This window comes from Globicephala melas, chromosome 13, assembly GCF_963455315.2.
Source record: "Globicephala melas chromosome 13, mGloMel1.2, whole genome shotgun sequence".
Taxonomy (NCBI): Eukaryota; Metazoa; Chordata; class Mammalia; order Artiodactyla; family Delphinidae; genus Globicephala; species Globicephala melas.
In genome coordinates this window covers 73,964,619-73,989,671 of record NC_083326.1, presented here as the reverse complement: position 1 = coordinate 73,989,671, position 25,053 = coordinate 73,964,619, and the positions used below count along the sequence as shown (strand labels likewise).

At 41.2% G+C, this 25,053-nt stretch overlaps 3 protein-coding genes across 11 annotated transcripts in view; 2 read left to right on the top strand and 1 right to left on the bottom strand.

Moving 5' to 3' along the window:
• Positions 1–3,326, top strand: part of NAA25 (N-alpha-acetyltransferase 25, NatB auxiliary subunit) — a 73,698-nt gene extending 70,372 nt beyond the window's left edge. For all 5 annotated transcript variants that reach the window (XM_060311080.1, XM_060311079.1, XM_030860512.2 and 2 more), the window contains one exon: positions 459–3,326. In XM_060311080.1, coding sequence (XP_060167063.1) covers positions 459–581 — 123 coding nt within the window. In that variant the 3' untranslated portion in view covers positions 582–3,326. The remainder of the gene's footprint in view (positions 1–458) is intronic.
• ERP29 (endoplasmic reticulum protein 29) lies at positions 2,861–12,481 on the bottom strand. The gene is made up of 3 exons (XM_030860521.3): positions 12,233–12,481; positions 7,507–7,645; positions 2,861–5,601 (listed from the first exon to the last, which is right to left on the bottom strand). The coding sequence occupies exons 1-3, from the start codon at positions 12,374–12,376 to the stop codon at positions 5,099–5,101; spliced, it is 786 nt and encodes a 261-aa protein (XP_030716381.1). The 5' UTR covers positions 12,377–12,481; the 3' UTR covers positions 2,861–5,098.
• The window catches only part of TMEM116 (transmembrane protein 116), a 132,784-nt gene continuing 119,681 nt past the window's right edge, over positions 11,951–25,053 (top strand). For 3 of the 5 annotated variants that reach the window (XM_030860517.2, XM_070047071.1, XM_030860515.2), the window contains exon 1: positions 12,655–12,873. In XM_030860517.2, coding sequence (XP_030716377.1) covers positions 12,778–12,873 — 96 coding nt within the window. In that variant the 5' untranslated portion in view covers positions 12,655–12,777. Of the gene's footprint in view, positions 12,028–12,654; positions 12,949–25,053 lie in introns of those variants that run through there. The other 2 variants (XM_060311083.1, XM_060311082.1) reach the window with 2 other exon arrangements.

The following is a 25,053-nucleotide window of genomic DNA, read 5'->3' as shown; positions in this document are numbered from 1 at the left end:
GGCTCCAGACGCGCAGGCTCAGTGGTTGTGGCTCACGGGCCCAGTTGCTCCACGGCATGTGGGATCTTCCCAGACCAGGGCTCAAACCCGTGTCCCCTTCATTGGCAGGCAGATTCTCAACCACTGCGCCACCAGGGAAGCCCCTAACTTTTTCTCTTGATGAAAACTAGAAATCAGAAATCTCGCTTTTCCGACTTGATATAATTTATAACAAAGGTTACTTGAAAGATTGGTAATGCTAAAGCAACAGGGGTCTCAGTGAAAAGTCACATGGAAAAATATACATCTGTGATGAGTTTAGCCATCTTTGCATTTAATGAAATTGAAAATGACCCACTCTATTCTGATGGAGCTTGCAGTGAGACCAGAGGTAGTGGTAATTTTAATTTATACCTGAGGATCTCTAATCTGGGGGAATGCTTTCTGAGCAAGACCACTAATTCTTGTTTCCTTTGTAGGAAGAGAGAAAATTTTCAAAGACTGTACAAGGGAAGGTGCAGAGCAGTTACCTGCACTCACTTCTGGAAATTGGGGAGCTGCTGAAAAAAAGACTTGAGACTACAAAGAAACTAAAAATTTAAGTTAGTGTGAACCACAAGCACTGATGACTCTACAACAGAAAATGACATCATCTTCCCAGGCAAAAGCTACATCTGATTGACCATCATTTTAATCCAGAACTTCCTCATAAAATGCATGAAGGACTTTGATCGTGAATTAATTTTTTAGGTATTAAATGTGTACAACTGATTAAATTATTGTATATAAACCAGAAGCAGGACCCTCATCTGGGTTTGACCACTTTTTATACATGTTCATATGCATATGGCAGCCACAAGAGAACCCCACTCTTCTTCCCTTCTATCACCAGAAACATCTGGTGGGGTGGGGGGAAAGCAGCAATAGAAATTAAGCATAAAGCATTGACCTCAGAGCAGCTGAATGGCCCTACCATTATAGCAGTGCGTGTTTTGGTCTGGTCCTTGAGCCTTAGGAAGCAGAAAGCAGAAGAAGAGGGGGACCATGATTGGGAGCAGGCCCTCTTTCCACATTAGCAGTTTAGTTTTGAGGCTTCCTCAAATGCTTGGCTCCCACAGAACCCAAGGCAGGTACCCAAAGGACCTCAGATGAAATTTGGCATAAGCACCTGCCACTGAAGGACATCACTCCGATGCCCACAGGCTGTCGGTTTTCAGCTTAATAATCCCAATGGCCGAGACATCCCCATCCTAGCTCCTGTGAGAGTTAAATCAGAAGTAGCCTTCTGTTACCTTACAGCTGTTTGGAGGGGAAAGTAGTGCAGACCACTGATAAGCCTGCTGAAGACTAGCTTGCTGTCTTTTGTCTACTTGGGAAAGATGGGAATCACTGTTTTAAAGAAGAGAGGTGTACATAATTTATGCAGGCAAGTCTAATACCAGTGTCATTGGTTTTGTGAGCTATATATATATATGTATATGCTTTTACATATATACGTATATTTTCAACCGTATATACATGTATATGTAAATGTATATACATGTATATATGCTTGAAAGTAAAGATTTAATACTTTAGTGTTTTTTAAGTGGGAGGTTTGAGAAGGAAGAAAGGAAGGAATGTATATTAATATGGATTTAACCTAGATTTTAAGATTTAGGCTGGCAAAAGAAATGTTATCAGTTGGGCTTGAGGTTCAGTTTACCTTTTTCAAACTTGAGAATTATTACCAGGATGGTGTTTACTTTGTTCATCTGGAGCTCCCCAAGACTATGGCTTCACAGGTTGGTTTGACAGAAAAGATAAACATTGCTCTTGAAAATGTTACACATTTTATACAACTGCTTTGGTAACTTTTTTGTGTTTGAATCTGTGCCTCTGTTTTTGGTCTTTGTTACCCAAATACCGTTAAAGTTAATAATTCTGAAAAGCAAAGAAATGAATTTGATGAGGAGATTCAAATATCTGATGGAGGATTGGTCTTGAAGACCTTCAAGGTCCTTTCCAACTCACTTCTCCAGTGAAATGTGATACTTTTTTCTTTTAAAAGCAACCAAAAAAGAGCTTGGAAAATCTCTGTATGCAAAGCAACTGCATTTTGTCCCTATCATTTTGACTTTCTTAGATTCACAATTTGGTAGGGTGATTAATAACTGTCTCAACTTGTAGGGAAACTTTTTTGAAAATTACTGAATTACATGGTCAAAATAAGACTTGTTGGAAATCCTAGTCTATCCAGTAATTAAAAAAAACCAGTTTTGATGTTAATTGGTAGCCACAACTGTTATACCCCACCCCAAAAGAAAAGAACTGCCTTGAACAAGATGAATTAAAAATTCTGATTGATTCTGAATCTAACTTAATAACATCATAATTTCATAAAACTATGGTCTATTTAGATGGAACTTTGTGTATGGGGTTGGGGGTATGTGTGTATGGCATGTGTTCTTGAAATGATGTTTCTTTGAATATCCAAAAATACTATACGTAGAAATAGAAATGTTCTTTGAAACAAGTCTATTAACTGACAGTGATCATTCTAGCATATGTGTGCTCAGTGGGCTGGCCTTGGTCCTCAGGGACAGTGTGTGACTCCAGTGGTCTACCTACCTAGTCTCTTGCCTAGGGGCATCTGGGTCCTCTACTGGTTTTAGTGACAGATAATGTTACATTGGGGTTATGCTTCCTTTGTTACATGTTGATTTCCCTACTAAATGTAGCATTTCAATTACATCCAACCTCTTACATTTTGAGATAATTGTAAAAAGAATGAAATTATGCAGAAATGGCCAATATCTTTTATTGATCTGTTCTTTTGGAAATTGTCATGCACTATAAATTGTGTACAGTTAAAAAAATATATATATATATACACATATATTCTTACATGAGTAAAAAGCACCCTCTCCAGCAATTGTATGTAATTGGTATTTGAAGAGAATTCCCAAATAACTCATTGCTGCTGCTGCTGTTTTTAGTTTGTGTGGGTTTTTTGTTTTATTTTGTTTTTGTGTGGAAAACTGATATTTAAAAAAAAGAAAAGGAGAAAAAACACGACTACTGTTTACAGACTGAAAAATTACTGCTTTTTATACTACTGAGATCCTAAGACTCTCCAAAGCAAACATTTGGTTTAAATCATTTATCTGATGTGGATAAAAGGTAGAGAACTTTTTAGTGTTCTCCACATAATGGAAAATGTACAAATGCCTAGCTGTGTTGCCCATCAATTTTGTATATTTTCATAATTTTAATTGTTCAAAATTGCATTATATTTTGCAGTCACTATGTTCAATCTGGATTTGTCTTTCATTCTAACTTTTAATATAAAAAGGGGTTTCAATGTATCTACAGCCTTGTTATTGAAACTCTTCCTACTTTTTTGCTGTGATTTATTAATATGGGAAGTATATATTCTTCCTTCTTCAGAATTAAGTGAAGCATAGCAAATCTATTTAAAATGGATGGGTTAATTTATTTAAACACTTTCATCTTAAGTTGGCATTTCTGCCTGGTTCATTTTTGTTCAGATTCCTAGAAGCCACAACCTTTTAAATGGTGTAAGTCATCTCAATTTTGTATTGTTATATTCCTCAGCAAGAAGGTAATATTTGTGAATTTAAAATTATTCCAGGGCCACTAGTTATTTTGTTTAAAGTACCTTGCGTGCTCGCATTCATTAATTCAACATTTATGTGTTGAGCACTTATTTACTACGTGCCAGATTCCGTGTTAGGCTCTGCTGATATAATGGTAAATGAACTGTATATCCTAGTTAGTGGCTGAAGTGGGGGAAGAGACAATAAAAATAAATATTAGTTTGTAATTAAGTCCTGATTAATAAAATATGTCAGGGTATGTGATACGTGGGGTCACAAGAGGACCTCTTGAGTGGTGCCATCTGACCTGAATGATGAAGAGTCAGCTATTGAAAAGCGAATGCAAGTCAAAGGCCCCAAGGCAGGAAACTGCTGAGCATGTTCCAGAGACTGTAAAAAAAAGACTCAAGTGCCTGGGACTTAATGAAAGGAGCGGAAAAGGGGTACAGATTGAGATAGAAGGTGGAGTGGGGATTAGAGCAATCAGGATTTTGTAGCCAGGGGAAGAAATGAGATTTCTAAATTTAGTGGGAAGTTACTGGAGGATTTCAGGCAGGCGGATGACATGATTTATCCAAGGGTATATGAACCCATAGGCTGAGATCATTTATTCAGACACACACACAATAGAAAGAGGAGCTGTTTGTTTTTCCTCCTAGTTTCCTTTCTGTCCTATGATACTAAATGCCCTTATTTGAGCCCTGAAAAAGTTCTTGCCTGCTTCTTCAGTTATGAATTAACTCCACCCCAACATTCTTTTTTTCCTTTAACAAAAAGTGGGCACTTGGATATACCTCACTGCCATTTTTGACTTTCCCCAAAAGGTGGGCTCAGGTTTATACTTTTTCATGTTCCCTGTTTTTGAGATGCTGTCACTGCCTCAATGCAGACATGTGTTTCATAGTAACAAGTGGAGGCTAAGCAACCATGAGCCAAATGCTTATAAAAATTATTTGTGGGGTACCTATAGTAGTTTATGCTTGGGGAACAGAGTTTTGCAACCTCCGCTTCCATATGTCTTAGTAAAAGTGGGTCCCGGGTAATGTACTATTTTCTGTATGAGAAAAGCAGTTATTGGTAGTCTGTTACCCCGGTAGAGCAGAGTCCACACCACCTTAGATTAAAAAATAAATTCAAAGGAGAAAGCAGGTCATAGGCCAAAGTATAATTTGTAAAAGAAAACTGAATGGCTTCAGGTCCTTTTAACCAAAACACAGAAACTTTAATTGAATCAGAATTATATCTATCAAAAACCTGGGCAGTACACTCTTCTTTATAGCACCAGTTCCTTCTGAGGGGGAATTTCACAAGCCATCTGAGTAAATGTACCAGCTATACCAGACTGGTTACAGCGATGTTCCAAGCATAGTCACACCAGCATCAATATCTGGGCATACTCAGATTTCTGGTTTAGTGCCACTTTTCCTACCACTCCCTTATATCCCAGGAGGGTCTCACAGCCAGCAGGTAGCTTACCCCTCCCCACCCCACCAAACCCTTGAAAACCCTGGAGTGCCTCTTCATAGCTCCTGCTTCTCGGCCCCCTTCTTCTGGAAGGCAGTCAAAATGTTTAGGCTCTTCTGGAGCTCTTCCTTCTTCCCATCGCTCATCTTGTTCTTCTCAATCAGCTTGGTGATCCGGGTCATCTCTGAGGCTGGGAAGTCCTCACCTTGGTCTAAGATCTTTCCCATGATCTTAAGGTATTGCTCAGCCCACTTCTTCTCAGCCTCCTTCACACTTGCAAGGTTGTCCTGCCCCTGCTTCAAGAGGGCCTGGCGGGCCTCCATACCAGAGGCCCTGATGAACTCTCCAGCAAGGGTGTCATATGCAGGCAGGCAACCAGGCATACCTAGGTAAACCCCATGTCCCTTTAGCCAGCGCTGGATGGCTCCAACCTTAACTGCCCCACTATATAGGACTGGGTTCTCAAAGTCCCCATCCCGGAAGAGGTAGAAGACTGGGTAGTTCTCCTTGTCCAGCTTGTATTTCTCACTCAGCTCCATATTCAGCTTGTCACCATAATCTGTGAGTAGAAACCAGAAATGAGGAATAAAACATGAGGAAGGTATGGCAGGAGGTTGCTGTGAAGCCTATCTGAGCTGAGGGGAAGAAGAATCTTGGCTGTTTGAATTCCTCCTCTGCTACTTCCTAGCCATGTGGCATTAGTCAAATCCTTTAATCTCTCTGAACGTCATTTTCCTCATCTGAAAAAGGGGAATTCTGCATATTTATTATATGCCCACTATGTGCCAGGGACTGTTCTAAGTGCTGGGGACTTAGTTGTGATTTAGAGTGATTAAGAGTATCAAGCTCGCTGACCTCAAAGAGCTCATACCCTTCAAAAAGTGAGAAGAGAGATAATAAACAAATGAACCAAAGTGATTAGTGCTATGACGAAAATAAAATGGTGATATGACACAGTGACTGGGTGAGAAGGCCCACTTCGGTCGGTCATGGAAGGCCTCCCTGTGAAGATGACATGAACTGAGGGACCTGAACATGTAGGAGACATATCAGACACAGCAACAGCAGACACGTCAATTTGTGGGAAGAGTGTCTCAGGCAGAAAGGACTGCAAGTGCAAAAGCTCTGAGGCAGGAATGAGCTGGGTATATTTAAGGATTACAAAGCATAGTCTGGCTGGAGCTTAGTGAATATGTGGTAGGTAACGAACTCAGTCCCTACCACTTGAGGGCTGTTGGGAGGACCCAATGAGGGGATATGTGCACTTAACTCGGCAGAGTTAAGTGTTTAATATGTGGTAGCTGTTAGTATTTGCTATGTCTTTCCCAAAAGGCAGCAGCAGCCCCAAGGGCTACAACTGGTTTCTTACACCTGGCCAAGAAGAAATGGCCAAGACCACCTATTACTGGGTAGTAGTAAAGGAAGTGTGGGGTTCCAATCCTAGTTCTGGCGCTTTATAATCTTGAGCAAGTTACTCTAAGCATCTGTTTCTTCATTTGGGGAGTCATAAAACTTTCTTCACAGAGTTGCCACAGGATGACATACATGTAAAACACTTAGCACAGTGGCCTGGCACATAATAAACATTTCAGAAATGTCAGCTATTGTTAATATTATTAAAGCCCCAAAGGAGTGGACTCACAGTTGAGTTAGACTTGATCAACTGCCCTGAAGAAGTGTGACAGCTACCTCTATCCAAGACCAGACTCAAGAGCTCACTAGGGAACTGTGGCATCTCAGCTGGGAGGAAGCAGAGAGGGAAGAACCTACTGCATTCCTCCTAAGAATACACACTTAGGAGGAGTTCTGAATGAGCCCCTTGCTACCCCATGGCCTAAGACAAATCATTTAAGCTCCTTGAGCTTCAGTTTTCCTCAAGTATAAAAAGGAGATAATGCATCTCGCTTCTCAGGCGAGGTTCAAGTGAAGATTAAAAATGCAATGTCTGTGTACATCTTTACAGACTGAAAAACCACTAAATGTTGGCAACTATGTATTAAAGTTGTCCCTATCATTGAGAGCTACCCTTGGTTTAGTGGCAGCTCTGGTGGATTTGAGCTAAAGCCCAAACCCAATAGTTTTGGTACAAAACAGCTGAAATGAAGATGGAAAAACTGACTACGCTGTCCCCCGGGAGGCAAGGCACCCCCTCTGACTACAGTCCCCTGCAAGGAGAGCTCCAAGCTCTCACAATAAGTTTGATGTCAGTGTGGGTGAAGGGTGAAGGACGGTGAATTCCCTCCCCTCAGGCACCTGCAAGGCTGAGCTGAGGTTCTGTGGTCACAGAATCTGCTCAAGCTAAGCTTACTGTGGGTACCAGACTCCTTGAGAGGACATGACCCCATTTATACTCCTCATGTGTGGCTCAGACAGAAAGGCACTGGGTATTCCCCCTATAAGTAGGGAAATAATTCCTAGTTTCCTCCCTCTCTGCCCTCCTCAGTCATCCCAGACTTATCCATACCTGAGATCCCCACCTCTGCCACCAAGAGATCATCGCTGGAAGCCGAGTTTTCAGCCAGACGCTTGAACTCATCCTGCTTCTCACCGTACGGGTACTGGGTGTCAAACTTCACCAAGACGAACTTGCTTTTGGGAATGACCTGAGGGCATACAGAGCTGAGCAAGTGGGGGTTCCCAAGGGCCTCTGGGGCTAATTCCCTTTCCCAAGGGACCCCTGTTTAAGAAACAGAGTGGAAAACAAGCCCACAAGGGAGACAAGCTCTCATATACTAACCTTCATTCATTCATTCACCCATTGATTCACTTAACAATTTGACGGTGTCTACTACTGAGTACCCCATTAAGTAGTTGCTCACACTAATCAAACTGTCTGGAACAAACAATGCTATAGATGTACTAAGGCCTTCTCCTCCAGTGGCCCTTTTGGTAAGGCTAAGGAAACGCATCCTTAGCCACTTTACGTTGGCCCCTGTCGTGCCCATCATCCCAGGGGCCTTTCTCTGGCAATCAACCAGAAATCTGAGCCAAACCAAACAACCGTCTATAAAGGAGTTGGCACCACGGAGGATGCTCTGGCTAGGGAGTCCAGAGTTTGCACTCTGCAATTTCAGGGCTCATAGGAAGTTGCTGAGAGGCCAGGCTTGGGACAATGTCCCCTCCCTAAACTAGTTTCCTTGAAGTTAGATCTCTAAGACCTAAACTGCCAGGATCCAGACTTCTATTTCAATTATGGTAAAGTTTACATCACAGGGATTTATTATATTAACTGTGTTGCACAACCATCACTAACATCTAGTTCCAGAACATTTTCATCACCCGAAAAGGAACCACGTATCCATTAAGCAGTCATTCCCCAATCCTCCTTCCCCCAGCCCCCGGCAACCACTAATCTGCTTTCTGTCTGTATGGATTTGTCTATTCTGATGGACTCATACAATAAGTGACCTTTTGTGTCTAGTTTCTTTCACTTAGCATAATGTTTTCAAGATTCATTCATGTTGTAGCATGCATCAGTATTTCATTCCTTTTTATGGCCAAATATTCCATTGTATGGATATATCATACTTTGTTTACCCATTCACCAGTAGGTGGACATTTGGGTTGTTTCCACCTTTTGGTTATTTGTGAATAGTGCTGTTATAAACATTTGTGTACAAGTTTTTGTTTGAACACCTGTTTTCATCTCTTTTGGGAATATATCTAGGAGTGGAACTGCAGGGTCATATAGCAATTCTATATTTAACTTATTGAGGAATTCTAAAACTTCATTTTGATGGTTTCACCCAATGCATAGATTTTCAGTTGCTCTACTCTTTTTTTTTTTTTGCAGTACGCGGGCCTCTCACTGTCGTGGTTTCTCCCGATGCGGAGCACAGGCTCCGGACGCACAGGCTCAGCGACCATGGCTCACGGGCCCAGCCGCTCTGCGGCATGTGGGATATTCCCAGACCAGGGCATGAACCCGTGTCCCCTGCATCGGCAGGCAGACTCTCAACCACTGCGCCACCAGGGAAGCCCCTAATGCATGGATTTTATCTAATAAGCTGCCTCTGGTTGGTAGTACTGCCTCCCCTCCTCCTACAACTTTTAATTTTTCTAATCAAAGTCATCACTACGGGTTAATTTTTCATCACAGGCAATCCCTGCCATAATTAAGTCAAGCTGACATCAGTCCAGTTTTTGTTAGTCCTTGTTTCTTACTGTGGGTTGCTGTCCATTTCGTTTTAGGTTTTAAAAAATATTTAACAGTACCAGAGGACACAAGGGAAGAGGGAGAAGGGACCAGAACAGGTAATCCTTAAGTGGTCACTGACCCCAAAAATTCTGAGTTCTGGAGTCTAAGAGCAGGGAAGACTTAAAAATATAAATCAGATCACATCCCTCTGGCCCATTTGGCCTTATTTCAGTTCAACGCACCAAACATTCCCACTCAGGGCCTTTTCATTTGCTGTCTCTGCTGGCTAGAGTGCCCTTTCCCTGGTTCTTTCCATGGTTGTCAAAGCTCAGTTCAAATGTCATCTCCTAACGGAGAGGCCTCCCCCACTCATACCATCTAATTCTGCTTCATTTCCATCATACTCTAGCAGGCTACTGCCCTCGACTTTCTTCACTGCATTAATCACTCTCTGAAATCCTTATCTGCTTATTGTCGGTCCTCTCCACTAAAATATAATTTATGAGAATAAGGACCGTCTCTGACCTGTTTTCTGCTGTATTATCCCTAGTGCCCAACAGTGCCCTGACATGTGGCAGATGCTCTGAAAATATCTGATAAATGAACAAAACCAGGGCAGGCTTTGATAGCAGATGCTACATGTCCAGGAAAATTTTATAAAAGAACACATGAAAACCTAACTTCAAGGGGCCTACATTTATATTATGAAATAATATTAATAATCATACAGTGGTGTAACACTGAAATAGAATTGAGAGGCCTTCATCTTTTATTTTCACCATTCTTAGCCATCAGCAGAATGGTTTTGAATGGCAAACATTTGCACAGCTAATTTTTTCTTGTTCTTTTACTCAACCTGTACCTCTTAACTGCTTTAGAAATCTCTCTCGGGACTTTCCTGGTGATCCAGTGGTTAAGACTCCGTGCTTCCAATGTAGCGGGCACGGGTTCGATCCCTGGTCAGGGAACTAAGATCCCACATGTGGCACAGCGCGGCCAAAAAAAAGAGAAAGAAATAGAAGTCTCTCCTTTCTTCATCCTTGAGGAATCAGCTCCACCATAAACTACATTTAGTTGACTTGCTTCTTCAATGTATAGATGAATTCATTATTCATTCATTCATTCAATAAAAAGGTAGTGAGGACCTAACATGTGCCAGGCACTGTTCTAATTGAACACAGCAGTAAAGAAAACAGACAGGGTTTCTCATTTTTAGTGATGGTAAAGGGCAAGAAACAAAAAAAGACACTGGAAATCTCTGAAAGGCAAAGCACGGAACAAGTCTCCTGGATATGGTAACCCTAGGAAGCTCCCCTTTGTTCAATAGTGAAGGAAGAGAGTGAGATTTAGAAAGGGACTGGAGAAAACATTTGTTCATTCATTCGACAAATTATTATTGAGCATCTTCTATGTAACAGGTAACCTCCTAGGTTGTGCAGATGATCAGTGAACAAGATACACAAGGTAGTTCTTCACAAGCATATAATATCCTAGTGTGGGACACAATACACTAGACAAGAAAAAAAAATCAGTGATGAGTGCTCTACAGAGAAATCAAACAGGGTAATGTGACTGGCACTTTAGACTGGGGGAGGGGGAAATCTGAGAAGGTAACATTTAACCCAAGGCTGAACAACGAGGAGCAACCAGCCTTTCAAAGATTGGGCAAAGAATGTTCTAGTCACAAAGAACTGCCAGTACAAAGGGCCTAAGGCAGTACTGAGCTAGGAACAGCCAAAGGACAGAGGGCACGGCATATGTGGTTGGAGCAGAGGGCACAAAGAGGAGAATGATTAGGAGATGAGAGGAGAGGGAAGCAAGGGTCAGATCATGTAGGACTTAGGCTACTGGACTGAGAGGCTCCAGAGTGAAAACAGGGAGGCTAGTGAGGAGGCTACATAACCATAGCCTAGACTAGGGTGGTAGCTGTAAAGATGGAAGCACATCAATTGATTAGGAAATACTACTACTGTTACAGTGCAGTTTCCCTCTAAGTCACATGTGGTCTGTGATGTTACCCCATATCCATGTTGTGTGGTAGGGGTGTCACTTTGCCAGGAAAGCCCCCTAAAGCAAAGGGTGCTGTGGGGTGTGTGCCTGACAACCAGCAAAGTTTTAAATTCTTGAAACTTTGCATTCAATGAGCCACAGGTGCCAACTCCACAAGGAACCCTTTTGAAAATACGAAGAGTAGTTAAACCACTTGAGATAGATTTAGAGATTTAGAGCTCCACTTCTTGGTTTCACTTCTTGGTTCACTTCCCAGCAGTGGGTACAAATTAAGAAAATAAATTAATAAATCTCAACACTTAGCTTGCCCATCTCATAGGCGAAGTTAAAAAGGTGCCAGTGGGTGTAAAATTAAGGGATTGGGACTGCATTCAGCCTTCAATATTTCCAACGTCCATTTACCGAGGCCAAGACCCCAATTCTGTAAATATGAAGGCGGGGGTAGAGGCGAATCCTTCCTTCCATGTCTCGACCCGATTTGATTTGTCACCAGGCCCAAGACACTCACTGTAGGGTGGTTGAACCGAAGCTTATTCTTAACTCTAGCACTTTTTAAGGAGACGCAGAATATCTGGACAGTGGCTGCAAGCCAAGCCAAGCCAAAGGGAGAGGGGCGCTGAAACGCAGGCTAACGAGCCGCGTTTCCAACCTTGCCCCACCACAGACGGGTGGCGTCCGCCTAGTACCGCCCTCCGAGTCTCCTACTTGGGATTTGAGGATTGGATCTCGCGCGGCACCGCCCTCTTCCCATATGCGACGGGAAGAGGCACCCGGCTCCCTCGGCTGCACCTCTGCAGTTCTCTTGCAAAAGAGGAAGCAAGTGCAAATACTGCAAAGGTGCGCGAGGACCCTGGAACACGTATGCTCCATGGTCATGATACGGCCTCGGCCCAGATTCCACCAGTCCTACAGGACGGTGGGAAGTCACGGGATTGTCGCTACAGACCACCTCCTGCCAGCTCTCTGTCCCGTGTCCCCCACGGGTGCGCGCTCCCCTGGGCAGTCTGGCTGCACCTGTGCGCGATGTCCCCCGCCCCGTTACCTTGTAGAAAGTGATTGTATCCAGGGGAAGGGCGCCCTTGGTGTGCAGGCCGCTGCCTCCTTGCGGAGCAGAGAGGAGCAGGAGGAACAGGAGAAGGGGAAACAATTGGGAGAGAGAAGCGGCGCGGGGAACGGCGGCAGCCATAACGCCGGATTCTGGCAGTAAGGGATAGGAAGGCTGTAGTGGAGCAAGCGCGGAGCCGGGAGTCACGTGGCTAGAAAGGCGGGCACGGGTGCGCTCACGTGTACAGCCAGGCCGGCGTGGTGAGAGGGAGGAGCCACGTGAGGGGCGGGGAAATGGAGCTGCCGCGCGTGCGCACTCGGCGAAGCCCCAGCAGGCCTAGGGAGAGCGGGCCTGGCCGCGTGGCAGTGTGGGGGTTGGACGGCAGTGCCGGGGAGGCTGGGGGAGGGGAGGAAGAAGAGGAGGAAGGAGAGACTGCCGCGCACGCGCACTCAGCGAGGCTTGCTACCAGCCTGCTGTTTTCCCGTCCTTCTCCGCGTGAGCCGCGGCGTGAAGCGCGTGCTTGGCGTCCTTGCAGCTCTTCGATGGCTATCCTCTTTTTCGAAGATGACGAGGCCAGCCGTCATTTCTTCCTGCCTTTGGTCCGTCAGGCAGTCGGTTGGGACCTGTTGCTACCTTCGGTTAGTCTGTCAGTCTGACTGTGCTACTACCCCTCAGTCATACTCGTCTCCCTCCCTTAGCCACGACCCGAGGTGGTAAGTGAGACTCAGCTATTCGTCAGTATGGCAGTCAGGGCCACTCCTGCCGCTTCCCAGTCCGATATGAGACCTACTCTGTGGTGAGTGCCTCACCAGGGAGGCTCCAGGCTCCTATAAAAACAGGCTTCCCTGAAAGCTGAGTACCCGTCGAGCTGTGTCCTGGGCTCTCTGAAGGTGTTTTTTTTTTTTTTTGCAGTACGCGGGCCTCTCACCGCTGCGGCCTCTCCTGCCGCGGAGCACAGGCTCCGGACGCGCAGGCCCAGCGGCCATGGCTCACGGGCCCAGCCGCCCCGCGGCATGTGGGGTCCGGGGGGCACGAACCCGCATCCCCTGCATCGAAAGGCAGACTCCCAACCACTGCGCCGCCAGGGAAGCCCTGAAGATATATTTTTTTTAAATCCTAGTAATTCTCTTCAACAGGTGTTTGTTCAGGATAGTTTACACCAGATCCTGGTTTTTGCCTGCGGTAATACAGAGTCAAGAGGAAAGAGATAGCAGTGTACTGAACAAACTCAGTGGTGGAAGGAGACGTGGGAAGAGCAATATAACCATTATAGTGTAATCGGTAGAAAATAAGACTATATTACAGTCTCGTGAAAGCACAAATGGAGATTCAGTCAGCCCTGCTCAGGAATGTCAGGGAAAGTTATAGACGGGAGATGACTTTTGAACTGGATCTTGAGAGAAGAGGAGGTGTTTGCAGGGCAAACACCAAAGGATATTTCTAGCAAGGGGGAAAGCATGATGAATCTGTAAAGGTAAATGGGCACGTTGTAAAGGGTCTTATCAAGCTAAAGGGTTTGGAGCCACCAGAGGCTGTAGCTAGGAGAGTGACGTTAGATTTGCTGTCACTCGGGAATAAAGGGGATGCATTGGAATGGAGAAAGCTGAGGTCAGGGAGGTTCACTGCAATAGTCTTGGTGGGAGAGATTAAGGTCCTGTAATAGAACCTAATAGAAAGATGAAAAGGTGAGGTTGGAATTGAGAAACTTTTATAGGGTAGAATTCACAAGACTTGAACAAATGGATATGCTTGTAAGAGAATAAATTATATAATGCATTATAAGGGGCTTAGCACCAAGTTAACCATTGCATGTGTCCAATAAATGTGTGTGTAGGTATGTATGTATGTATAAAGTAGTCATCAAAGATAATCGCCAATCTTGGGCAGCCAGTTTAGATAGAAATTTTGAGAGAGTCCAGTGTGTGTGTGTGTTGGGAAGGTTCAGAAAAATTTATTTTGAGTTTGCCCTAATAAATTATTAAAGAAAATGCACCACATAGACAAATGAATAGAAGTTAGAAGAAGGGATAATTACTGTGAGCTAAGGTGGTTAAAGAAAGCTTCATGTAGGAGGTGGAAACGGAGAACATTTTAGGTGGAGAACAAGTGAAAAAAGAGCTGAAGTGGAAATGAGCATGATGTTTTGGGGAATGACCGGCTTGCTTGAGGGAGTTCTCAAAACAGTAGATAGTAAGACAGTTTTAAGCCCAGGTAGGGGAGAATCTTGAAAATCAAATTAGGAAATTGCTATTTTGTCCTGTAGTCAATAAGGAGCTAGTATCCACTTCTGAGTATATAAATGCATTGAGTACATCTACAGTAGTTACTATGATTGATCAGGAGTGACTTTTTAGTCATGATTAGTTTAGAAGTAGGTTTTGAGAAAAGTGCAAGAGGTGGATTGGTTGGAGAGGGAAGGGAAATATTGGTACTTTTGTTATGAATTGCAAAAGTGCAGTAATTATCTTAATGCTGCCTTTTAATAGTGCCCTGGTCCCAGTCAGTTACCTCATGGTATAATTAGATTCTTGGCTTCAGGACCTTGACAACAACAATCTACACAAATAAGCCAAGTAAAACTCTCCATATTTAGGAAGTCATAAAATCCCACACTTGACTCTGTTGTGGAAAATCAAAAGGCTCACCTGGGTGAGGTAGGAAGGAGGAGATGACAAGGTATGTTACTTGAGTGTGCATATGACTCAATGTAGCAGCTGGAGTAAGGGAGAAGGAAAATGGCATGGTCTGCTAAGACAACTAATACATAAATTCTCCCATCTTTTTTTCTAACATCATCAAGCTGGTGAGCCCCCAGTCGCACTGACATCTTTTATTTCTCATATACACAAGGCATGTTCCTGCCTCAGAGCCTTTGTGCTGGCTTTCTCCCTCTAGAACACTTTTCTTCAAGATATTCATATGGCCGGCTCCTTCATTTCCTTCAAGTCTTTGACCCAATGTCAGCTTCCTAAGATCTACCCTGACCATACTTAAAAAAAAATTGCTCCTCCCTGATACCTTCCTGCTTTCCATCTCCCTTCTCTCTGTTATTATTTTCTCCATAGCACTCTTCAGCTTAACATACTGTATAATTTGCTTATTTTCTTTTTTAAAATTAATTAATTAATTTGGCTGCATTGGGTCTTAGTTGTGGCACACGGGATCTTTCGTGGCGGTACGTGGGTTCTTCGTTGCGGCGTGCGGGCTTCTGTCTAGTTGTGGGCTGTGGGCTCCAGGGCATGCGGGTCAGTAGTTTTGGCGCATGGGCTCTCTAGTTGTGGTGCACGGGCTCCAGAGCGCATGGGCTTAGTTGTCCCACGGCATGTGGGATCTTAGTTCCCCGACCAGGGATTGAACCTGCGTCCGCTGCGTTGGAAGGCGGATTCTTAACCACTGGACCACTTAAGGAAGTCCCTGCTTATTTTTCTAAGTATCTGTTTCCCGTGAGGGATGGGTTTGTTTTTGTTTTTATTTTTGTTTTGTCTTTTTGGTTCACTGTTATATCCCCAGCACCTAGAACAGTGTCTGGCACATGGTAGATGCTCAGTACATTCTTGTGCTGTGAATAAATGAATCAAGTCAATGAAAGAGGAACTATTCCATAGCTGTCTCTCAAAATTCCACTGGTCCTTGCTGCATTCCCTTCTTAGATCACATATTGTACTTTGGAGCTATCCCATCCCTTAGAGCTAATTGCTTTTCCCCTGCAAGGTTTTGGTGATACTAACACTAGTTTTTTTGACATAGATGTCTTAATGAACACTTAAAGCAGATTTCACATTAAAAAATTGTTATAGAAGGAAAATTTACTCCACAGTATGATTTTCTTCAAGCCCATCCTCCTTTAAGAAGCTTTCAATATTTTTTAATAGCAGGATTATTCACATCATACCAATTAAAAATATATTTTATTTATTTATTTGGCTGTATTGGGTCTCAGTTGCGGCACGTGGGGTCTTTTGTTGCAGCATGCGGGCTCTTCATCGCCGCCTGTGGACTTCTCTCTAGTTCCGGCGTGTGGGCTTCAGAGCGCTCAGGCTCTCTGGTTGTGGCGTGTGGGCTCTAGAGCACGCGGGCTCAGTAGTTGCGGTGAGCGGGCTTAGTTGCCCCATGGCATGTGGGATCTTAGTTCCCCAAGCACAGATCGAACTTGTGTCCCCTGCATTGGAAGGCAGATTCTTAACCACTGGACCACCAGGGAAGTCCCAAGAAGCTTTCAATGTTTAATAACTATTTACTGAACATCTTTTACACACCACATACACTTCTGGAGGCAAGGGTTACACTGGTGAACAAAATAGATGTGCTCCCTGCAGTCCTAGAGGAGAGACCAACATTAAATAAGTATACAAATAAATATATAATTACAAATTGTGATGATTTCTAAGAAAGAAAAGTTGAGGGCTTATGAAAGAATATGATAGGGGGAATAAATTTGCATTGAGGTGCATGGAAAACCTCTACAAACAATTATATTTGAGCTGATATAAGACCTAAAGCATGAATGGGATTCAGCTCTCAAGGAACTTACCCTTGATTGATGAAACAAACATTAAATAATTATATAAATAAATTTAAATTACACATTACTATGTTAGGAAGCATTTTAGGAAAAAAACCTAGTATGTGCAAAGGTTCTAGAATGAGAAAGAGGGAATTCCCTGGCGGTCCAGTGGTTAGGACTCTGTGGTTCCACTGCTGGGGGCCTGGATTCGATCTGTAGTGGGGGAACTAAGATCCCCCAAGCTGCATGGTGTGACCAATAAAATAATACAGAATGAAAAAGAGCTTGAAATACTTGACGAACAAAAAGAATTCCATTCTGGAATCTGTCTTTTTGTAATAAAAACATCAGCAAAGAAGGAGATTATATATGCAGGGATGTAGGGATGTTTACCACAGAATTGTTTGCAGAACGAAAAATAGATAAAGGAAATTAAAAACAAAACCTGAAAAAAGCCTACATGTCCATCACGAGAGGAATTGTTGGATAAATTTTCTTATGTGGAATACTATACAGCTATCAAAATTGATTAGAACTATTTATATTAAAGTAGAGAGATATCCATGAAATAACAGGTGAGAACAGCAATGTATACAGAAATATATGATCCCATTTTAAAAAACCTACCATACCACTGCAACAACCTCTGTATATGTGTGTGTGTGTGTGTGTATAGAAGTATATATATATATACATATATATATATGTATATATATATATTTGGGTGTGTTTTAATAAGAACAGAGAATGATGTAGAGAAATATACCAGGCTTTTTGCATTGGTTACAGTTCAGGGGAGTGGAGAGAAAGAAAATAAGACTCTAATAAAAGGAAAAAAGGTTATTATGGAATAATGTTGAGCAAAAATGTAGAATATAAAATACTAGCTATAGAATTGCTACAAACATGTAAAAATTGAATATGCATAAGGACAAAGACTTAAAGTAACAAAAGTAAAACTCATTTTGACTAGATGAGATTGCAGCAAACTTTTTACTTTAGATTTCTCTTATTTCAATATTGTTTTTTCAATAAAGTAACATTAAAAAAATGCATAGAGATTTTAACATCCAGGGATCAGATCATTTCAGCAGAGATGTTTTTCTTTCTCCTTTTGTCCCATGTTCAATTCATGTTGTTTTGTCTTATCTTATGCACTGTCATAAGCCACCTGAAATACTATCTAGGTCAAAGTGGGATGTAAATAAGTAAATAAAAATAACCTAATTCTTGCCAGTCTCTTCCCTTTTTAATCTATCCTGCACACTGCCAACATGTTACTCATGATAGTATCATGTAAAAGGATAATAATAATACTTGCTTCATAGGATTGTGAATGGATTAAATTAATGTATAGGAAGCATTTAGAATAGGGCCTGGCATATACTACATACTCACTAAGGACGAGTTATATGGTAATTATGTCATGTCATTTATTTGCTCAAAAGTTTATAACGGCACCTCTGCAGGATAAAATTCAAATGCAAGAGCCTCTACAATCTAGTTGTAAATAAAAATGCCACTTACAATATTACATGTAGGATTTTCCTGGTGGCACAGTGGTTAAGAACCTGCCTGCCAATGCAGTGGACATGGGTCAAGCCGTGGTCCAGGAAGATCCCAGGATCTTAGCTGCCGCGGAGCAGCTAAGCCCATGTGCCACTACTGAGCCTGCGCTGTAGAGCCTGTGAGCCACAGCTACTGAGCCCACATGCCACAAATACTGAAGCCCACAGGCCTAGAGCCTGTGGTCTGCCACAAAAGGAGCCACCACAATGAGAAGCCTGCGCACCGCAACAAAGAGTAGCCCCCGCTCGCCACAACTAGAGGAGGCCTGTGCACAGAAATGAAGACCCAATGCAGAAATAAATAAATAAATAAATAAATTTACATGTAGCTACTGAGCTCTTGAAATGTGGCTAACAGGAATTGAGACATAAGTGTAAAATACACCCTGAATTACAAAGTACAAAATTAAGAAAGTGAAATATTGCAGTGATTTTTATATTGATTATATGTTGAAATGACAAAATTTTAAATATTTGGGTTAATAAAATATATTATTAAAATTAATTTTACCTGTTTCTTTTTACTTTTTTAAAAGTTTTTTAGAAACTTTTAAGTTACATATATGGCTCACATTACATATTTATCGGATAGAATGACTCTAGATTTTTAAAGTAAAATGTTGCTAACTTTTTCTTTTCTAAAAAAATTTTGCTCTCTTCTTATTGAAGTATAGTTGATTTACAATGTTGTGTTAGTTTCAGGTATACAACAAAGTGATTCTTTTTCAGATTCTTTCCCATTATAGATTATTACAGGATATTAAATATAGTTCCCTGTGCTATACAGTAGGACATTGTTGTTTACCTATTTTATATATAGTAGTGTGTATATGTTAATCCCAAACTCCTAATTTATCCCTCTCCCCTCTCTCTACTTTGGTAACCATAAATTTGTTTTCTATGTCTGTGTAATTCTGTTTCGTAAATAAATTCATTTGTATTTTTTTTTTTTTTTTTTGGCTGCACGTCATGTCATGTGGGATCTTAGTCCCCAACCAGGGATTAAACCCATGCCCCCTGCAGTGGATGCATGGAGTCTTAACCACTGGACCGCCAGGGAAGTCCCTGTATCATTTTTTGAGATTTCATATATAAGTGGTATCATATATTTGTCTTTGTCTGACTTCACTTAGTGTGATAGTCTCTAGGTCCATCTATGTTGCTGCAAATGGCATTATTTCATTCTTTTTTATGGCTAATACTCCATTGTATACATATACCACATCTTCTTTATCCATTCATCCCTTGATGAACATTTAGGTTGCTTCCATGTCTTGACTATTGTAAACAGCACTGCTATGAACATTGTGGTACATGTATCTTTTCGAATTAGAGTTTTCTCTGGATATGTGCCCAGGAGTGGAATTCCTAGATCATATGGTAACTCTATTTTTAGTTTTTTAAGGAACCTCCATACTGTTCCCCATAGTGGCTGCACCAATTTACATTCCCACCAACAGTGTAGGAAGATTCCTTTTCCTCCACACTGTCTCCAGCATTTGTAGTATCTAGTCTTACATTTAGGTCTTTAATCCATTTTGAATTTACTTTTGTGTATGGTGTTAGAGAATATTCTAATTTCATTGATTTACATGTAGCTGTCCAGTTTTCCCAACACCACTTATTGAAGAAACTGTCTTTTCTCCATTGTATATTCTTGCCTCCTTTGTCATAGATTAATTGCCCATAAGTGCATGCGTTTATTTCTGGTCTTTGTGTCCTGTTCCATTGATCAGTGTGTCTTTTTTGTTCCATATTGTTTTGATGATGGTAGCTTTGTAATATAGTCTGAAGTCAGGGAGCATGATTCCTCCAGCTTAGTTTTTCTTTCTCAAGATTGTTTTGGCTATTTGGGGTCTTTTGTATTTCCATACAAATTAAAAAAAATTTGTTCTAGTTCTGTGAAAAATGCCATTGGTAATTTGATAGGGATTGCACTGAATCTGTAGATTGCCTTGGGTAGTATGCTTATTTTAACAGTATTGATTCCTGCAATCCAAGAACATGGTACAACTTTCCATCTGTTTGTATCTTCTTCGATATCTTTCATCAGTGTCTTAGTTTTCAGAGTACAAGTCATTTGCCTCCTTAGATAGGTTTATTCCTAGGTATTTTATTCTTTTTGATGTGATGGTAAATGGGATTGGGTTACCATTTCATCCTAATCTCTGTCCAGTTGATATTTTAGACCCAAGTGCAGTATACTTGCATTTATTTCTATTAACTTTTATATTATTACATTATTAAATAAAACTCATTATTCTAAAGTATAAGATCTATCCCTCACAACTTTGGTACATTCATTCAATAAATACTGAATGCCTATTTTAGTCACTTTTAGGCACTAGAGATATTGAGGTTAATGAGACAGATAAGTTGCCTGGCCCCAAGGAAGTTACAGTCTAGTAAGGAGAAATAGGCACACAAACAAACAAGTTATTTTGGAATTTAAATAAATGTTCCATCTCTGAGGTGATGACATTTGACCTGATGCTTGAAGGATGAGAAGGAGCTAGTCATGTGATTATCTGGGGGAAGAGCATTCCAGAGAGGGAAGAGCTATTGCAAATTATCTGAATTGGAAAAGTATTTGACATGTTGGATAAACACACAGTGGTGTGCAGACACTAAGATAGCCCCCAATGATGCCTGCCTCTTGGTATTCACACTGTTGTGTAATCCTCTCCCCTTGAGTGTTGACAAGATCTATGATGAATAGAATACAGGAAAGGTGATGGGATGTCACTTCAGTCATTTGCTTACATAAGATTGAGACTTCCATGTTGCTAGGAGGTCATCTTGCAGAAGTCCACATGGCAAAGGCCTGAGTGTAGCCTTGCACCAAGAGTTAGTTAGGAACTGAGGCCCTCAGGCCCACAACCCTCAAGGAACTGAATTAGGCCAACAACTGTATGAACTTGGAAGCAGATCCTTCTCCATTTGAGCCTTCAGACGAGACCCAGCCCTGGTCAACATCTTGGTCATAACCTTGTGAGAGACACTGAAGCAGAAGACCCAACTAAGCTATTCTTGAACTCCTAACTCACAGGTGCTGTGAGATAATACGTGTGTTTTAAGCTGCTAAATTTGTGGACATTTGTTATGATGCAATAGATAAGTAACACACATATTTGATAAATATGCTCACTGTATTTTCTTTCAAGTTATTGATGAAAATGTTTTACAGAACAGTGTCAAGTCAGAATTCTGGTTCACTCCACTAGAAGCCATTTTTTTTTTAGAAGCCATTTTTAAGTTGATATTTATCAATTAGTTAGCACTACCTTAGGTTTATTTAGAAATGCCCTTAATTGTGCTTCTACTTGGTCTACATTTTCTTGTCTTTTCTTTCTTTCTTTTTTTCTTTTGGCCACACTGCTCGGCCTACGGGATCCTAGTTCCCCGACCAGGAATCGAATCTGGGCCCCAGTAGTGAAAGTGCTGAGTCCCAACCACTGGACCACCAGGGAAATTCCCAATATATTTTCTTATTTTTATATCATGAAATTTCTCACAAAATGTTTTGTCAAAATACCATATACACTGTGTCTAGTAATTCTGTCCAAAAAGAGAATGGGGTTAGTCTGGCATGATTTTTTTTATAAATCCATGTTGAATTAATGGTTACTTTTTTCTAATTCTTTAAAAACACATCTTGGGACTTCCCTGGTGGCACAGTGGTTAAGAATCTGCCTGCCAATGCAGGGGACACGGGTTTGAGCCCTGGTCCAGGAAGATCCGAAATGCTGTGGAGCAACTAAGCCCGTGTGCCACAACTGTTGAGCCTGTGCTCTAGAGCCCGCAAGCCACAACTACAGAGCCCATGTGCCACAACTTCTGAAGCCCGCACGCCTAGAGCCCAAGCTCTGCAACAAGAGAAGCCACTGCAATGAGAAACCTGTGCACTGCATCGAAGAGTAGCCCCCACTTGCCACAACTAGAGAAAGCCCGTGTGCAGCAAGTAAGACCCAACAACAAAGGCCCAATGTAGCCAATGATAAATAAATTGATAAAAACACATCTTTTGGATAGTTCATTCTAGAATCTTGTCTGAGATAAATACTAAGATCTTTGCAGATTCTACTATCCTTTCTCCTTATAAAAAATTTTTAGTTATCAACAGCTTTCTACAATTTCTACAACTTCTAGCAATTTCTACAATTTCTAGCAATTTTTCCAGTTTTACATGAACTCTCAGATTTCATTCAATGGTTTATTGGGTTAACCTGCAAGTTTTACCAAAGCCCTGGAGTGTAATTTGTTCAGGCCAGGAGTACTGTATTCATTTAGAGCAGTCAGATGCTCTCTTACAATCTTTATCTTCAGTTCCCTCTTACAATGTTTTGCACTTTTTATTCTAAATATTATTCTTTTCAGTAGGAGAGACAGAAACATGTTATCCATTAATCACTATACCATGAGTTTCAGCAGTGGGATATATCCTTCCTTGCTTTTGTCCCAAACGTCATTTTTTTGGATAACAGCTTTATTAAGATATAATTTACGTACCGTACAATTCATCCTTTTAAAGTGTACAATTCAGTGGTTTCCAGTATATTCGTAGAATTGTACAACCAGCACCATTATCTAATTTTAGAATATTTTTATCATCCTAAAAAGAAAGCCTGTGCCCATTAGCAGTCACTCCCCATTCCCTCCCAAACTACCTTTCTAGCTCTAGGCAACACTAATCTACTTTCTGTCACTGTAAACTGCCTGTTTGGGACATTTTTAAAAATTAATTAATTAATTTATTTATTTGGCTGCGTTGGATCTTTGTTGCGGTACGTGGGATCTTCCTTGCAGCATGTGGGATCTTTCGTTGTGGCGCTCATTGCGACATGTGAGCTGTTTGTTGCGGCACGCTGGCTTCTCTCGAGTTGTGGTGTGCGGGTTTTCTCTTCTCTAGTTGTGGCGCAGGCTCCAGAGCACGTGGGCTCTGTAGTTGAGGTGCACAAGCTCAGTAGTTGTGGCGCATGGACTTAGTTGCCCCGCAGCATGTGGGATCTTAGTTCCCTGACCAGTGGCTGCAATATGTTATATTTCCACAGCAGTGTATGAGGTTTCCTATTTCTCAACATTCACTTGCTATTGTCTTTTTATTATAGCCATCCTAGTAGGTGTGAAATGTCATCTCGTGATTTTAATTTGTATTTCCCTGGTGGCTTATGATGTTGATCATCTTTTCATGTGTATTAATTATTCGTATTATTTTGGGGAGAAATCTCTAATTTAAAACCTTTGCCCGAGAATTCCCTTGCAGTCCAGTGGTTAGGGTTTGATGCTTTCACTGCCAGGGCCCGGGTTTGATCCCTGGTTGGGGAGCTAAGATCCCACAAGCCGTGAGGTGCAGCCAAAAAAACGAAAAAACAAACCTTTGCCCATTTTTCAATTGGGTTGTGTTATTGAGTTGTAGGAATTCTTTATATATTCTACATAAAAGCCCCTTATTAGATATATGGTTTACAAATACTTTCTCCTATTCTGCGGGTTGTCTTTTTTACTTTCTTGATGGTATCCTTTGAAGCAGTAAAGTTTCTAATTTTGAAGAAGACCAATTTATCTATTTTTTTCTTTTGTTGTTTGTGCTTTTGTTGTCATATCTAAGAAGCAATTGCCTAATAATTCTTTTGATGTCCCATTAATTTTTTAAATTACCTTTCCCTGTTTTCCCATTGACCAGTTTCCTGTTAAGAGTACTGTATGTGTTAAGAGTGAGAACTATGATCCGACTGACTGAGTTTGAATGTTGGTGTTACCACTTGATAATTCTGTAACCAGAGGGAAAATGACACAACTTCTTTAAGCCTCAGTTTCTTCATCTGTTAAATAAGAATAATACTTCTTACCTCAAAGGTTGTGTTGAGGATTAAAATGCTTACAGAGAAAGCACTTGATAATTGGTAGCTATTATTACTAGAAATTTTCTTTAAGTACTATTTTTACTTAAATTAAAATACTTTACTACGTAGGTGTTTTTCTTGACTTTGTATCCACTGCAGTAACTTGCTCATGGTAGAAGTTTAATGAATATCTGTTAACTGAAATTGATATGTAATATATAGTAGTAGCCCATTACATTGAGAACTGAGATGTGTTTGAGCTTGCTAAGGAGCTAAGTAAAAAGAAAAGACAAAACTGAAAATAAATTTCACCCAGTTCATCATTTGGGCTTGGGTTAGCCCTTGTAGAAAAGGAAATGGGAGAATTATGATTCCAAAGACACTTCAAAGGGGAACAGTGCTAAATATACAGAAGGGAGGGGCTTAATTTAGAGAGAAAAATAGAAAAGTAAACCCCCAAATGTTGGTTGGTGGCATAAGACATTTTAGAATAGATGCCAAAAGAGAAAAGTTCTCTTGTCAAGAGCAGCAGACTGATTTGCTATGGTTGTTCTCTGAACAATCTGAGATTTGTTCTTGACTGAGACAAGAGTCCTTTGTCCAAAAGCATTCTCTTATCACTTGGTGAGACTGTCATTAGTCCCCTCACCCTTATTAGATAGACACATGATTAGAGGCCTCAAAAGACTCCCTGAGATTTTATGGTAGGGATTTCTGATCCAGAAATATACTGGTATTTTAATTTGTTTATCTAATAATGTAAGCAAAGTGATTAGAGCCTACCTCTACTTAACAATGTCCTGTATTCCACTGCACATGATATTCTTAACTTCATATGAATAAATAATATATTTAAATTACTCAAGCCATGCAAATGATCTAATTTATGTTATCAATAAATAT